Below are 15,170 nucleotides of genomic sequence, written 5' to 3'. Positions count from 1 at the left end.
AAAGAGAATACTGAAAATATATACAAATAATGCTTTTATTATAAATAAGCAGATGTTTAGACATCATTCTAGATAAAAAAAAGTGTTTTCAAATACAATGTTATTCATAAATAAAAGTATAATAATAAACATCCTTTTAAATTTAAAATTGTAATAATGAATTAGGATTTGCTTGATAAATATTAATGTTTGATATTTTATAAAAAAAATTAAAATTTAAGTTTTTTTTAAATTGTTTTTGTTTAATAATTATAAAACATGTGATTTTATATATTAGGATGAGTATAAGCCTTATTTTATCATTGATTTTTCTTCAAATTTCTACAGATATTACATATTTTTTTTGTTTAATATTATATATAAACAATTATAATAATTTCAAATATTCTTTATACTATAATATTTTAAGGATTATGTCTAAGACTTACGAGATAATTGATAATTTAATTTTCACTCTAATATTTAATGCATGATAGATTGTCTAATTTTATTTGATGTTTAAGAGAAGTTTTCAATAATAATATCTTTTAATAAATTTATGGATTGTAAATTTGTCTCAGATTTACTTAATTAAAAATATCAATTAAAATGTTTTTACATGAATATCTAAGGTTGTAGAGCTATGTAGCACATATACGAACACTGACACGACACGGATACGAACACAGAGATACGTATAATCTCTAAAATGTATATTCTTTTGGAAGCAGGAAGATTGGTTTAAAAGAATTTGTTCCTTATTTTTATAATCATAATAAAAATTTATACGATAAATTTGAGTTTTTAGAAAATTATTGTATTTATACCTTTTAAAATTGTGTTAAAACCGTGTTAGAATTTTCAAAAATCCAACAAATATTTTTTGAATTGAACACTTCACCGATAAGTGTCCTACAAGTGTCGTACGAGTTTCGACACTGATACGTGTGTCCGATCCGGATACGTCCATTTAAGAGAAGTGTCTGAACCTCATAGTTGTAGAGTCTTTTATCGCTGTGATTAATATTTTAAAAAAAAATTATTATATCTAGGGATACATAGATCCCTTTTATCGAGTTAATATAAATAGTAATAATATATTTATAAAAATAATATTTTTTTGTAATAACTTTTTATATAAATAATATTTCATTAATAATAAATTGCAAAAAGTAGTTTTTATTTGATTTAATGTGTAAAATAAGTATTGGAAGAGGAAAAAAGTTATGTACTTTCACAGTATTATTTAGTAGTAAAGTAAAGTAAAATCAAGAGCAAAAATTAAATCGAATTCAGTTCAGATACCATATTCACTTGTTTTTCCTTGTGACATTCTCTGGGGCATTTCAATCATTCAATACACACTGTAACATCACAACATGTTACTGGTCCATAAGGTTGAACCTGATTAGCAAAACACTCTCTGTTTTGGTTTTAGCAAATATTTTGTCTAGAGATCTTATGCAGGAAGAGAAGAAGGGTGTGATTCAGAGGCTTCTAACTTTTTGGCCTTCCCCTTCTCAAGCAGGTAAAGTTGTTCTGCTTCTGGTATTGCTTGCATGATGGTCTGCAACTTCAAATTTAGCTCCTCCACCTTTTCCATTAGCCTGTCATTTGTAAACATGCCCATGATCACACTTTGGATGGTTTCCCAGCTCTCCATTAATGGCAAAACAATTATCACAGCAGACCCAACAGTACCCCATCCTATGGCAATCACTGCCCAGAAATAGAAGTAGCCCTTACTAAACTCACCTGTGGTAAGGCACAAATAAAAGTGAGAGACCAAAACTTGTGATGATGAAAACAAAGACTTTGGTCTTATTTGGGTCTAAGGCAAGAAAAGAGAATCACTTTCAAATGTTTGCTAAAGCAATGAAACTCAAAGTTACCTGCTGGGAGGGAGAGAATAGGCCAAAGTATGACTATCAAAACAGTGAAACCAATACCCCACTTCACCACCCAGGCTTTAGCTCTGATTAGCTTCTCTTCTTTAAACTCTTCAGCTGGCAGTTCAGTCTTTTCCTTTTCAACCACTGTGATTTGCTTGGTGGTGCTCCAGTCATAGTTCTGAGGCCACAACATGCTGCAGATACCATGAACCACTCCTCCAGTGAGTATTGAGACAAGGTTTCCAACAAGCATTGGTGCATTTCTTCCAGTTGTATCGAGGTTTACCCGCCCATATTGTATTTTTGTAACAGACAGCCATGTGATAATTCCTAAAAGACAACCTGTGACTGTTCCAAGAATGGCTCCAATTGCATTTGCTTTTCTCCATAGAAGCATAAAAGCAATAGGAAGAACTGCTGAGCCAATCAGAACTCCCATTGCAAGGTACATCCATCCTAAAGAAACTCCAGCCTTGTTTAGTATGACTGCTAGCAACCCCATGAAACACCCGAAGCCTAGCACAACCCCCCTTGACACCTTCAGGATTTGCTTTCCACTTGCATTAGGATTTATGTATGTTCGGTAGATATCATATGTGCATAATGATGACACCGCAATTAGTTCTGATGAACCAGCAGAAGTCACAGCCCTGATCAGTACATCAAAGTTCAATATCATCAGAAAAATTATTTTGTTACAAGCCTTGTAGCAAATTGTTAATTTGTTTGCTATTTCAAAATTGTCCAGACATAATAAAAATTGTAACTTACATAAAAAGCATGGTAAGAATAAGAATAGATCCTCCTTGCCCCATCAAAGCTACTGCTGTAGCAGGGGGAACAAGTCCACGACCTGCTTCACTTTCATTTATTGGTAAATCAAGGGCTAGAGCTCCTAAACCCAACGATGTAGCCAAAGAAAATGGCACAGCAAACCAGACCAAGCCTCCCAACAAGTAGCCTTTATGGGTTGACGAAGGTCTTGCTGCGATGGCACTCACCCAGTATCCCTAGGCACTCCCCATTTGAAGAATCATTAGCCACAAAACCAAAATAACAAGAAAGAAAATAGCACAAGTTATCGTTACATGCTTCAAATCAATCAAACAAACTGTTGATGTAAAGACAAATCTCTAAATTGATGCTTACATTGTCAACAAACACAGTGCCAAAGTTGCCAACAATGTTTATAATCCCAAATACCAAGCCACCTGAACTCAGCATTGTTAGGTAAGAACCTTGGTGATTCCCATCTACAGGACCACAAGATTGCCCTTGGTGTGATATAGGATACTGACATGTTCTTGATTTGCTTGCAACCTCTAGGAGGCGATTGTACACAACAGAAGGGCTACCAAGCTCACTGCTAGCCGTGTAGACAAGGTAGACAAAAATCACCAAAACAATGTGCACTGAAAAGTGTAAACCAACAAATTCCCAGTTTAACCATAAAAGACACTAATACAGCAAAATGCAAAAAATGATAAAATGAAGTAGAAACCTATGACAGAATGGATATAGCTTGCTAAGAATGTGGCCTTCAGTCCACCCGCTAGTGTATACACAATTACTCCAAGTGGTATTAGAAAGCTAGCGGCATAAAGATTCACTCCAGTTAAGGCATTCACAACCGCAGAACCACCAAGGAGCAACATAGCTGTCACAATTATATTTGTCATGAAGCAGAAAAAGAGAAAAACAACGTGTGCAGAAGTCCCCCAACTGAGATAAAGAAACTTGGTTATCACTGGAATGAACAAAATCTTGTACTCAAATCTGGAGCAAAACATAAATTAAAAGAACTCTGAATGTACAAACTCCAAACAGTAACATACCGGGCCTTGACAATTTCACACACAGTGTGAGCTTGAGGAGCCTTTCTTTTAATCTCTATAGCCATGACTCCAAACAACAATACCTGATCATTTTCAATACATTATAAACTTTCAGCTTTGCTTCCTTTTCCATATTTCAATATATGAAAATTTAGAAGAAAAATTGCTTTATTCTGAGGAAATATCATATAAGGTTCATGTCTTGCCTGGATGGTGGCCCCACTAGCATACCAGAAAGGTCCACTAACTCCATATTCCCAGGCAACATTAGAGCTTTGCAGTATTGTAGCAGCCCATGTCCACTGCACAAACATCATTGTAATAATAGTGATATGAAAAATTGACCTTCAGGCTCATCAAAGTATACAATATGAGAGTGTTTGAGTTCACTACCTGAGACACAATAACACTAGCAATAAGCCCTGTCTTAACATTTCTGCCTGCTGTATTGAACCATTCAGACGTGTGACGTGACCCAACATAACGCTTCTCCAGCCACACCTGATCCACAAGAATATTTGTACCAAATCAATTTATTATGACGAACTATGAAAGTATAAAACAGTGATTATGAGAAAAACATGACAAGGGTAGGCACTGATTTTCTACTTGTATCAAAGGATCAAAATAACTAATGAAAAAAAAAACACATTTGACTTTTACGAACCAAGAAAGAGGTGAAGACAGCAAAGAAAGCACCAAAACCAAGAATGACAGAGTAACCAACTCCCTGATTAAGCACTGGTTTGCCTTCAAAGAAACTGGTTTGCCTCATGCACACACCTCCATTCTCAGACACATGATAGTACTTGCTAGAAAATTCAAATGGTGAACACCCTGATGCAGATGCCATGAAACTATAACAGAAATTGTCTTAGTTGGTTGCTATGAATTGAATAAAATTATAATAGTATGCATCTCTCTCCATTTCTCGGGAACAAAAATGGAGATTTTGAGGCTTATCTCTAGATGGAAGGAAGGAAGGTAGTAAGTCAAACAAAGAGGGTATCCAATTATTTTAATCCAAGGAATCTATGGGTCGGATTCCTTCATGGAACTCTTTTGGTCAAATTGTTGAAATTTTGCATATTATTTTGTCAGCATCTCTAGAGAGTAAGAGTATCCCTCAAAGGATGGCCCTATTGCCCAAAGCAAATTAATGTCACACAATTTAATGTAATGTATCACAAAATAAATTATTTTTAATTTACTATATATATATATTCTATAATAGCTACTTTTTTTAATAGTATATCTTTAATATATATATATATATATTAAAAGAATACTGTGAATAGTACATATAAGAAAAAATATCTATTAATACGAAATGAAGATAACAATCACAAAGATAATAACATTTCAATACATATAAACATGCACTGAATTCTATAAATGTTAATTTTTAATTAATATTGTATTTTTTAACATAAATATACTTATACGAAAACTCATGCATATGATACATATATTAAAATCAATTATATCATTTATTTTTAAAGGTTGTGAGAGGTAATCTGGTAAAGATGAAATAAGAAAAGATCATGAAAAATTTATGTGATTTTGCAAGATAAGTTGCAAGTTACATGACAAGTCAAAGAAAAAGTGGTTATGACGTGACATCATAGACTTATCATATGTTAGAGCGGAAAATGAAAATTCTTATGCCAGCTTAAAGAAGTTGATTTACCTTCCTGCAAGTACTATGTGATAAGCAAACAACATATATTCAAGTTTGTAAGAGTGTATAAAAAACAAACACATATTACACATGAATCATTTTTATGTGTGAGAATCACTTATATTATATCTCAAATGAGTAAAATATTTAGTATCATTCACTGATGATTAATCTAGGAGACTATGAGTGTAAAGAAAGTCAAATGTATTTTCAGTATTCAAGGAATTCAAAGCACAAGTAAAGTATAAATGAAATGTTTTTTAGCATTCCGTAAGCAAGAGAGTATTATGGAAATATTTTCTCTTCCACATAGACTTTAGTAGGATGGTGTGAATGAATAGAACACTCCTAGATAGAATAAGAGTCATGTTAAGTATAGTAGAAACGAGAAGTCTTTATTGGAAGAATTAATTAAAACATCCTCTTACATGATAAATTGATCATCATCAACATCGATTATTAGACAATTATTATACTGTTACATATATGACGTTAGACAACAGTTATAATACTGTTACGTATATGTCGTTAGACAGTTATTATATTGTTACATATATGTGTTTATATATGTAAGTTACGCTTGGTAATTCTTAAGTTTACAGTTTAGTGGTTTTCTCTCCCATGACTTCATATCCCTCTCCCCTCTCTCTTATCTAACATGGTATAACAAAGCCATTTTTTTTCTCTTTTTTTTCGTTTCTCTTTCATGGCCTCTAGTGCATCTTCTTCTTCTTCTTCTTCTTCATCTTCCTCTGCCATTTCCACTACTCCAATCACTACCCCGTTGCTGCAACTCCATCATTTTCACACTCCTATATCATTAAAGCTTGACGATGACAACTTCCTAGTCTGGAAACACCAAGTTTTGGCCATGCTACGTGGTTTGGATTTCATGCACTTCTTGAAAGGTGATTTTGTTCCTCCTCGATACCTTTCCAATCCAGAAGAAACTCAGATCACCAACTCTGCATATCTCCATTATCAACAACAAGATCAACTTGTGGTTGCTTGGCTTCTCGCTTCGGTGTCTGCAACTATTCTCATCAAAATGGTCAGTCTTGATTCTTCCATGCAGATCTGGGAATGTCTCACTACACACTATGCCTTTCATACTCGTGCCATGATCAAGAAGCCGCGCCTACTTCTGAAAACGTCAAAGAACGATCACTCTATCTCAACATACATTATTGATATCAAGAAAACTATAGACTCGTTGGCTGCTGTTGGCGCTCCGATTTCTACAACAGAACATGTGGATGCTATACTTGATGGCCTTCTTGAAGATTACAATGGGTTTATTACCTCCATTATTTCTCGCAATGATCCTTACAATGTAGATGAGATTGAAGCGCTCCTTCTTGCACAAGAAAAACGTTTTGAAAAGCATAGGTTGGCTCAATCCTCAGTTATACAAGTCAATAACACATCCACAACGTGGTCTTCTCATAAATCTTTTAAACATAAGCCCACTCATACAACTTCTTGTGGAGGTCGTTCCAACAATCGATTTGCAGGTTCTCGCACACCAGTGTGCCGTGTTACAGCAGATATGTGTTGGCACAGGTATGATCCTTCTCCCTCAAGATCTTTCAATGTTAACATCACTGCATCTACACCTTATATTCATTCCGATCCTGCTCCTTCCATTCTCGGTGCTCCCTCTACTCTTGAGGATCACTTATGGTACCCCGACAGTGGAGCCACGCACCATGTCACGCATGATTCAAACTTTTTCACAAATAAACAAAGTCATCATGGAGCTGAAACACTCAAATTAGGCAATAATCAAGGTATGGAAATTTTGCATACTGGCTATGCACATTATATTGTTCCTCACACAACTACCACGTTTGTGCTTCGCAATCTCCTTCAAGTTCCTCATATAACTAAACATTTGATTAGTGTAGCACAATTCGCAAAAGATAACAATGTCAATTTTGAATTCTATGCTAATGCTTGTTATGTTAAACATGAGGACACCCATCAGATATTACTCCAAGGAACTGTTAAAGATGGTCTCTATGTGTTCCCTCCTTCACGTGAAACTCATGCCTATATTGTTAATCATGCTGCCTATAAACCTACGCTTCTTACTTTGCAACTTTGGCACAATAGATTAGGTCACTGTAATTTTCCTGTTGTTAAACATATTCTACGAACATGTAATGTTGCATATAAACCTCAAACACAGTTTTGTAATGCTTGTATGTGTGGTAAAGCTCATTGACTATTGTTTTCTAAATCTAACACTCATTACACAACACCCTTAAAATTTGTATACATTGATATTTGGGGCCCCTCACCGGTGTGTGCTTCCAATGGTACAAGGTACGACATTTCCTTTATGGACACATATACTAAATATACTTGGCTTTTTCTTTTACATCATAAATCTCAAGCCCTCAATACTCTTACACGTTTTAAAAACTTTGCTGAAAAACAAACTGGTCACACACTCAAAGTCATTCAAATTGATAATGCCAAAGAATTTCTTTGTTTTAAGAACTTCACACATGAATTTGGTATTCATCACTGCTTTATTTGCCCACACACGCATGAACAGAATGGAACCATTGAAAGAAAACATCGTCATATTACTGAAATGGGTTGTTGCTGCAACCCTACCAATTCAGTTTTGGGGTGAAGCTTTTACTACTATTATGCACATTATCAATGCCCTCCCCTGTTATTTCAAACAAATCACCTTATGAAATGTTGTTTAAAATTAAACCTGATTACTCTCATTTCAAAATGTTTGGTTGTGCTTGCTTCCCTCTCCTACTCCTGTATAATAATCATAAGCTAAACTTTCATTCTGAATGTTGCTTATTCCTTGGCTACAACTTACACAATAAAGGTTATTTGTGCCTCTCCTCCAATGGTAAGACTTATGTTTCCCGTCATGTAATTTTTAATGAACAACTGTACCCTTACACCCTTCCTGAGTACAAGTTTACTACCCCTGCTACCACTCATCCTGACAATACCAATTCCCATACTCCTTCTGACCATACTTAAGCCACATGCACCCTCTGTTTTTTCTTCACCGCACAACATTACTAATTTCCTTCTATCCCCTACCTATTGTTCTTCTCCATCTTCTACTCCACCTAATTCCCCTCTTACACCTACACCCAATCCCATCAATGCTCATCCTATGGTGACAAGATCCAAAGTTGGTATATTCAAACCCAAAATTTTCCACACCAACCTTCACTCTCTCATCCCCACTACTATTCATGACGCTCTCACATCTCCCCCTGGTTACAAGCCATGTATGATGAATAGCATGCTCTCAAAAGTAACAAAACCTGGACCCTTACTTTTCTCCCTTCTGGTGCCAAATCGGTTGGATGCAAATGGCTTTTTAAAACACAAATACAATGCAAATGCCTCTTTTCAACGCCATAAAGCTTATCTGGTTGCACAAGGATTTACTCAAATTGCAGGCTTTGACTATAATGAAACATACAGTCCTGTTGTAAAGCCTTCTACTATACGTGTTGTTCTCTCACATGCTGTCACCTCTGCCTGGCTCATTCATCAAATAGATGTTAATAATGCTTTTCTAAACGGTGATCTCCAAGAAGATGTTTACATGAAGCAACCACTAGGTTTTGAATTCGCGTCTCCTAACCTTGTCTGCAAACTTCACAAAGCTCTCTATGGGTTAAAGCAAGCTCCACGATCTTGGTTCCAAAAGCTAAGTTCCACTCTCCACACCTTTGGTTTTCATGCAAACAAAAGTGATACATCCTTATTTGTTAAGTTTATGCCTTCATATACAATATATGTGTTAATCTATGTTGACGACATTATCATCACAAGGTCTTCAAAACACGAAGTCACCATCCTCATCTCCAACCTAAGTGAATGCTTTGCTTTGAAGGATCTCGGCCCCTACACTACTTTCTTGGCATTGAAGTCACTCGTCTCAGAAATGGCGATCTGCTATTGTCTCAAAGCAAATACATTATTGATCTTCTACGTCGCATAAGTATGCTCTCCGCCAACCCACTTCCAACGCCCATGCAGTCTACTCTTCGTCTTCAGCAGGATGCATCCTCTGCCATGACAGATCCTACCTTATAGTGTTCTATTGTAGGCACTTTGCAATACATTCTCATTACTCATCCTGAACTCACATTCACTGTAAACAAAGTTTGTCAGTTCATGCATAATTCACAAGAGCATCACTAGAAGGCTATGAAAAAAATACTCAAATATCTTGCGGGAATATCCTCGCATGGGCTCCTTATCAAACACAACTCCTCTTCTAGCATTCTTGCGTTTAGTGATGCTGAATGGGGAAGTGATATGGATGACCGAAAATCTACCACAAGATATTGTGTGTATCTTGGCTCAAATCTGGTTGCTTGGTCTTCTCATAAGCAACGTGTGGTTTCTCGTAGCAGTACTGAAGCGAAATATAGAAGCATTGTTGTTGTTCTTACTGAGGTTTTTTGGCTGCAATCCTTGCTACATGAGCTGCACATATCCTCTAGGAAACCCCAGCTCTTTTCAAACAATCTTGGTGCAGTTTTGCTTAGTGTCAATCCTGTTATGCACTCACGCACTAAGCATTTTGAACTTGATCTCCACTTTGTCAGGGATCATGTACAACAACAACATGTTAGTCTCGTGCATCTTCCAGCACGGTTTCAAGTAGCTGATATTCTGACGAAACCCACCTCCAAACCTTCGTTTACTGCTTTTAGAACTAAACTTATGGTTAGATCTCCATCACCATAAGTTTATAGGGGGTACTTTAGACAATTATTATATTGTTACATATATGACGTTAGACGGTTATTATACTGTTACGTATATGTGTTTATATATGTAAGTTACACTAGGTAATTCTTAAGGGTTTAGGGTTTAGGGTTTTTCTCTCCCATGACTTCATATCTCTCTCCTCTCTCTCCTCTTCTAACATCCATAGGTTTGAAAACATCAATACAAATGTAAATTCAGAAACCAACTAAATATTTTTTTTGCATGTATTTGATGCATATGATGTACAACTTCCAAAGAAGAACAAAGTTGAATCCAAATTTAGAAAATGTATATTTTTGGACTATGCATAGTTTTAACATAAAATAAAATAAAATAAAGACTTAACTAAATTTTTTAAGTTTTTTATTAATATTTTTATTCAGTATTTATATTATATATTTTTTAATTGACTGACGTAACAGTTTAATTAATATCATGAATTTAAATAATAGAAAACAATAAAGTTTTAAGCTCTAGTTAAACAATATTATTTTATTTTATAAATTAAATACTAAAATAAAAATTAAATTAAATGATTAAAATATCTCAATTGTCTGGGTAAAAAGTTAATTAAAAAAATATTTTTTTAAATACTACTTGATAAATTTCTTAATAAAATCTTAAACTAAGTTAAGTTGTATAATATTAAAAGTAAATCATACCATCTTGCTCTTTAAATATATATTATATATATACTTATTTATTGTTTATTCTTTCTAAAAATATGTGGCACGGCTTTTAAACTATTGACTTGATACCCACGAAAACTCCTGTTATGAGATCTGATATACTTGCTCTCCAAGAAAAATTAAAGTTTTAATAAATCATCATTTATGATATGAGTGCTAGGCTGTACAAATATTTATGCAGTACAGATATCAAATAAATTTCATTAATTAATTCTTTATGTGGATTCATTTTTTTAAAAATTAATGATATGACAATAAATTATTTTAGAAAAAAATTTAGAAGTAACATACTGAAAATTTGAAAGACATATTTTTGGTAACATACAGAAATTTAGAAGCAGTTTTAATAAAAAAAAATAATGTAAAAAAGTATATTCTAGAAATTCCATGGCAATTAATCGTCACTTAGCCAACGCGTCAACGATATTCACCTTACGTCCTAGCCGTCGTGTCTCACAACTTCACCATATAATATATAACCTTCCTTAAACCCTTTTCTTCCATTACCAAAACCACTAACTTTCTCTCATTTTCTTCACTCAATATATTTCTCTCTTTCTTCATTATTCTCTCTCAGTCTAGATTTTGGTGTGTTGATGACGATGATGATGATGAGTCGCGGTGGCACCAAAAGGGTGGCCAACACTGCAGTGTCGGTGGCTAAGGGTTTAAGCTGTGAAGTTGGTGGATTGAAAGCGTTTTATGGCGGTGGTGTGAGGAGTGAGAGCACTATGGCTTTGTCGGAGAAGGAGAAGAAGGTTGGTTTGTCTTCTGATGGTGGAAACAAAGAGCAAAAAGAGATTGTGAGTTATTGGGGCGTTGAACCCTCTAAGATCACCAAACTAGATGGAACAGAATGGAAGTGGAATTGCTTCAGGGTATATTTTCTTCATTTTTTGTGATTTCCACTTCAAAATCTTTTATGAGTAGGTGTTGAAGATAAATGTGTATATTTACATAATTTTGTTGTGTTTTTGAAGCCATGGGAGACATACAAAGCAGATGTTTCAATTGATCTGAAGAAGCACCATCCACCCACCACGTTTCTCGACAAAATGGCTTTTTGGACCGTCAAAACTCTAAGATACCCCACCGATGTGTTTTTCCAGGTATTTTGGAGCTTTTCCCACACCCACGGAACAAAATCAAGTAAAGAATAAAAAATTATTTCACTGTTTGGAAAAGTCTTTTTTAATGTGAATATCTAATATATATATAACATTTTGTTCTTATTTTATAATAATAAGCACTAAAAATAATTTCTTTTACGTTTCTTTCAACGTGGTTTTCCTCTTGCATTAGTTATTTTATTTCTTAGCTTTTTCCTTTTTGTTATGTCTCTTATTTTTCTACTTTATACCCAAAATAAATACAGTATATTTTCGTTTGTTTTCAAAGAATGTATCTGTCTCTTGCAATTATTTCATTTTACCTTTAATTATTTTCTTTTCAGATATTTCTTCAATTTCATCAAATTTATCCATATACCCCATCAACTAATTGAAATGATCAAAATATCTTATTTAATTTGTCATTATTAAAAAACACATTCTAGAATGTTTTATATAAGTTCTGGATGTATGTTGAGTAAGTCACTTTTAAAAGGGTAAAGGTCTTTTCCGAAATTGATTGGGGTGCAGGATAAATTTGTAGGGGTGAAGGAAGAAGTACCCTCCGTTTTACCCTCTGTTTTTAGTGAAGTATTTTGGCAGATTCTTACTGCACCATCTCATTTGTCATTGGCACTCAACTCAATGTTAAATAACTATTGTATCCTTAATAAAATAGAAATTAAGTTAAAGTTAATTTACACCCAGTAAAATAGTAAATTTTCATAAAATTTTTGACTTTCAAATATATATTCGTAATTCCGAATATATATATCCGTAATTATGTTATTGTGTTCAGGATGTATATATATCTGAAATAGTTCTGGATAATTATCAGAAGAATATTTTGCTTGATTTGTTTTGGATGAAAATATCCAAAATGTGTCCCTGCCAATCCCTTTAACTTTTTCTTTGAATTTCATGTGGTCCTGTCCCATTTGTTAGGGGATAAAAGGGTCCTACAAACTTCACTCTCTTGATCCAATTGATTTGAGAAATGCAACCATTTCTTTCCATTGCACTTCCACACAAGAATTTCCGGAGTGCTTCACCAAACTATTGATTTGCTACTTCAATAGCAATTAGGCACATGGTTTCACAATTTTATTTTGTCTTTTCTAGTTGTTTTTGGATTAAAGTCCATAACATCAATTTTTTAACTTTGTTTAGTTTAGTGGATTTTAATCCATTAAAAGTACCAAAATCATCATACTGCCAAAAAAAGAGAGTTGAGGATGATTGGTTTCCGGATATGTATATCTAGAAACATAATGTGCCTTTCAGATAAAGATGTCCATAGTTAAAGAGTACAATTATGGATGACAATATCTGTAGGCAAACATGACACTTCCGGATACCAATATCCGTAGATAAAATTGACACTTCCGGATATTAATATCCATAGGCAAAACTGACACTTCTAAATATTAATATGCGTAAGCAAATTTGTGACTTCTGGATATCCATAAGCAAATCTGTGACAAGGACAAAGTTGGGTTAAGAAGGTTACATTGTTGAGTGATAACAAAAATGATATGGGGCAGGAAGAAATTGCCAAGTATTTTTCCTTTAGGGTTTAGGGTACAAATTTCAAAAATATTGTTTCATATATATGTTCAATTTTTTTTTTACCTCATTTGTGTTTTGAAATTACAAATTTTAAATTTAATTATTACGTATTAACTTCTTTTAGGAACGTAATGTATTAATTCTGTTGCCCGTTATTGAATTGAATTTTTAAATAGAATGGTTTTATACAAAATTTGGATTGGTTCATGTATACTTTTAAAAATATTTCGTATTCGTAAATGCTAAAACATTGTTATATACTGTTTAATATATATATTTATATTATTGTATTTTTGGGAATCTTATTGGATCTTTTTGTTTTTGCTTAAAATAAAATATATTATTATTGTTATTTGTATTGTTATTATTAATCTACCTAAAGATTAATAATATTTTTCACTAGAGTTAAGTTTAATTTTATGTGCATGATTCTCTCTAAATGTATTATAATCCTAGTTGGTGAGCGAGGTTCTTTAGAAAAATCTTCTTGCATTTAAAACTGTTTGTATGCAGCATAGGCGTGTACATGCATCTTCTAAATGAACATATATGCAGATAGTTTCAACATAACTTGGATGTCTTGCTCAGTTTTGAAAGAAAAGTAGTTTTGTATTATTATAGACATTGTGTATGAAGCTTATTATTTTCTGAATTATGGTGTGTGAAAATGTAACAGAGACAATATGGATGCCGAGCAATGATGCTAGAAACAGTGGCAGCAGTGCCTGGGATGGTAGGAGGCATGCTACTGCACTTCAAATCCCTTCGAAGATTCGAGCAGAGTGGCGGTTGGATCAAAGCACTGCTAGAAGAAGCAGAAAATGAAAGGATGCACCTAATGACGTTCATGGAAGTGGCAAAGCCAAAGTGGTATGAGCGTGCTCTAGTCATAACTGTGCAAGGTGTTTTCTTCAATGCATACTTCTTGGGGTATATGATCTCACCAAAATTTGCACACCGCATGGTGGGTTACCTTGAGGAGGAAGCAATACACTCCTACACAGAGTTCCTCAAGGAATTGGACAAAGGCAATATTCAAAATGTGCCAGCTCCAGCCATTGCCATCGACTACTGGCAGCTCCCACCAGACGCCACTTTAAGGGATGTTGTCATGGTTGTCAGAGCAGACGAGGCACACCATCGTGATGTCAACCACTTTGCTTCGGTAATTGACCTTATATATGTGTTTATATTCATTCTATTGGCATAAATGGGGAGATAAGAAATATGGAATGGTTTTTCTTTTACTTGTTCAAATGAGTCGAGAACAAAACTGATGCTATTTTTTGTAATGAATTGCAGGACATACACTACCAAGGGCGTGAGTTAAGAGAGACTGCTGCTCCAATTGGCTATCACTAGAGTCAATTTTTGGCTTCGAGTGTGAAATTTTAAGACATACTGATTTTGGTTACAGAATAAATAAAATTTCCGGTGACTGACTATACAGTGGGTTTTTGGTTGTCTAATGATGTCTGTAAATAATGTGTAGTGTCAATTTCTTCATAATCATATTTGATGCATTTGTAGTTCCACCGTGCACTCTTCGAAGTACAAGTGGAGTTATATGATACATGATATATTTTGCTTACAAATTCCTCTTTTCATTCCATTTGAATATGGACATTTCTTCCTCTTGG

The 15,170-nt window shown here is 34.2% G+C and overlaps 2 protein-coding genes across 2 annotated transcripts; one reads left to right on the top strand and one right to left on the bottom strand.

Moving 5' to 3' along the window:
- Positions 1-1,260: 1,260 nt before the first annotated feature.
- LOC137811135 (urea-proton symporter DUR3) lies at positions 1,261-4,794 on the bottom strand. Its single transcript, XM_068612740.1, has 9 exons — positions 4,374-4,794; positions 4,100-4,207; positions 3,913-4,008; positions 3,707-3,789; positions 3,373-3,593; positions 3,021-3,283; positions 2,643-2,881; positions 1,872-2,521; positions 1,261-1,734 (listed from the first exon to the last, which is right to left on the bottom strand). The coding sequence occupies exons 1-9, from the start codon at positions 4,557-4,559 to the stop codon at positions 1,439-1,441; spliced, it is 2,142 nt and encodes a 713-aa protein (XP_068468841.1). The 5' UTR covers positions 4,560-4,794; the 3' UTR covers positions 1,261-1,438.
- Positions 4,795-11,341: 6,547 nt separating this feature from the next.
- On the top strand, positions 11,342-15,125 carry LOC137811134 (ubiquinol oxidase 1, mitochondrial). The gene is made up of 4 exons (XM_068612739.1): positions 11,342-11,730; positions 11,833-11,961; positions 14,207-14,695; positions 14,833-15,125. Exons 1-4 carry the CDS (start codon positions 11,449-11,451, stop codon positions 14,890-14,892), a joined length of 960 nt encoding a protein of 319 aa, XP_068468840.1. The 5' UTR covers positions 11,342-11,448; the 3' UTR covers positions 14,893-15,125.
- Positions 15,126-15,170: the final 45 nt, after the last annotated feature.

This window comes from Phaseolus vulgaris, chromosome 2, assembly GCF_000499845.2.
Source record: "Phaseolus vulgaris cultivar G19833 chromosome 2, P. vulgaris v2.0, whole genome shotgun sequence".
Lineage (NCBI taxonomy): Eukaryota > Viridiplantae > Streptophyta > Magnoliopsida > Fabales > Fabaceae > Phaseolus > Phaseolus vulgaris.
The sequence above is the reverse complement of the archived record's forward strand: the minus strand, read 5'-3'. Positions and strand labels throughout refer to the sequence as shown.

Coding starts and splice junctions, on each gene's coding strand:
- LOC137811135 (XM_068612740.1), bottom strand. CDS start 4,559: ATGGCATCTGCATCAGGGTGTTCACCATTTGAATTTTCTAGCAAGTAC. Junction 4,208..4,373: donor CTGTCTTCACCTCTTTCTTG/GTTCGTAAAAGT, acceptor CTTGTGGATCAG/GTGTGGCTGGAGAAGCGTTA. Junction 1,735..1,871: donor TATTCTCTCCCTCCCAGCAG/GTAACTTTGAGT, acceptor GCCTTACCACAG/GTGAGTTTAGTAAGGGCTAC.
- LOC137811134 (XM_068612739.1), top strand. CDS start 11,449: ATGACGATGATGATGATGAGTCGCGGTGGCACCAAAAGGGTGGCCAAC. Junction 11,962..14,206: donor CCACCGATGTGTTTTTCCAG/GTATTTTGGAGC, acceptor AAAATGTAACAG/AGACAATATGGATGCCGAGC. Junction 14,696..14,832: donor ATGTCAACCACTTTGCTTCG/GTAATTGACCTT, acceptor AATGAATTGCAG/GACATACACTACCAAGGGCG.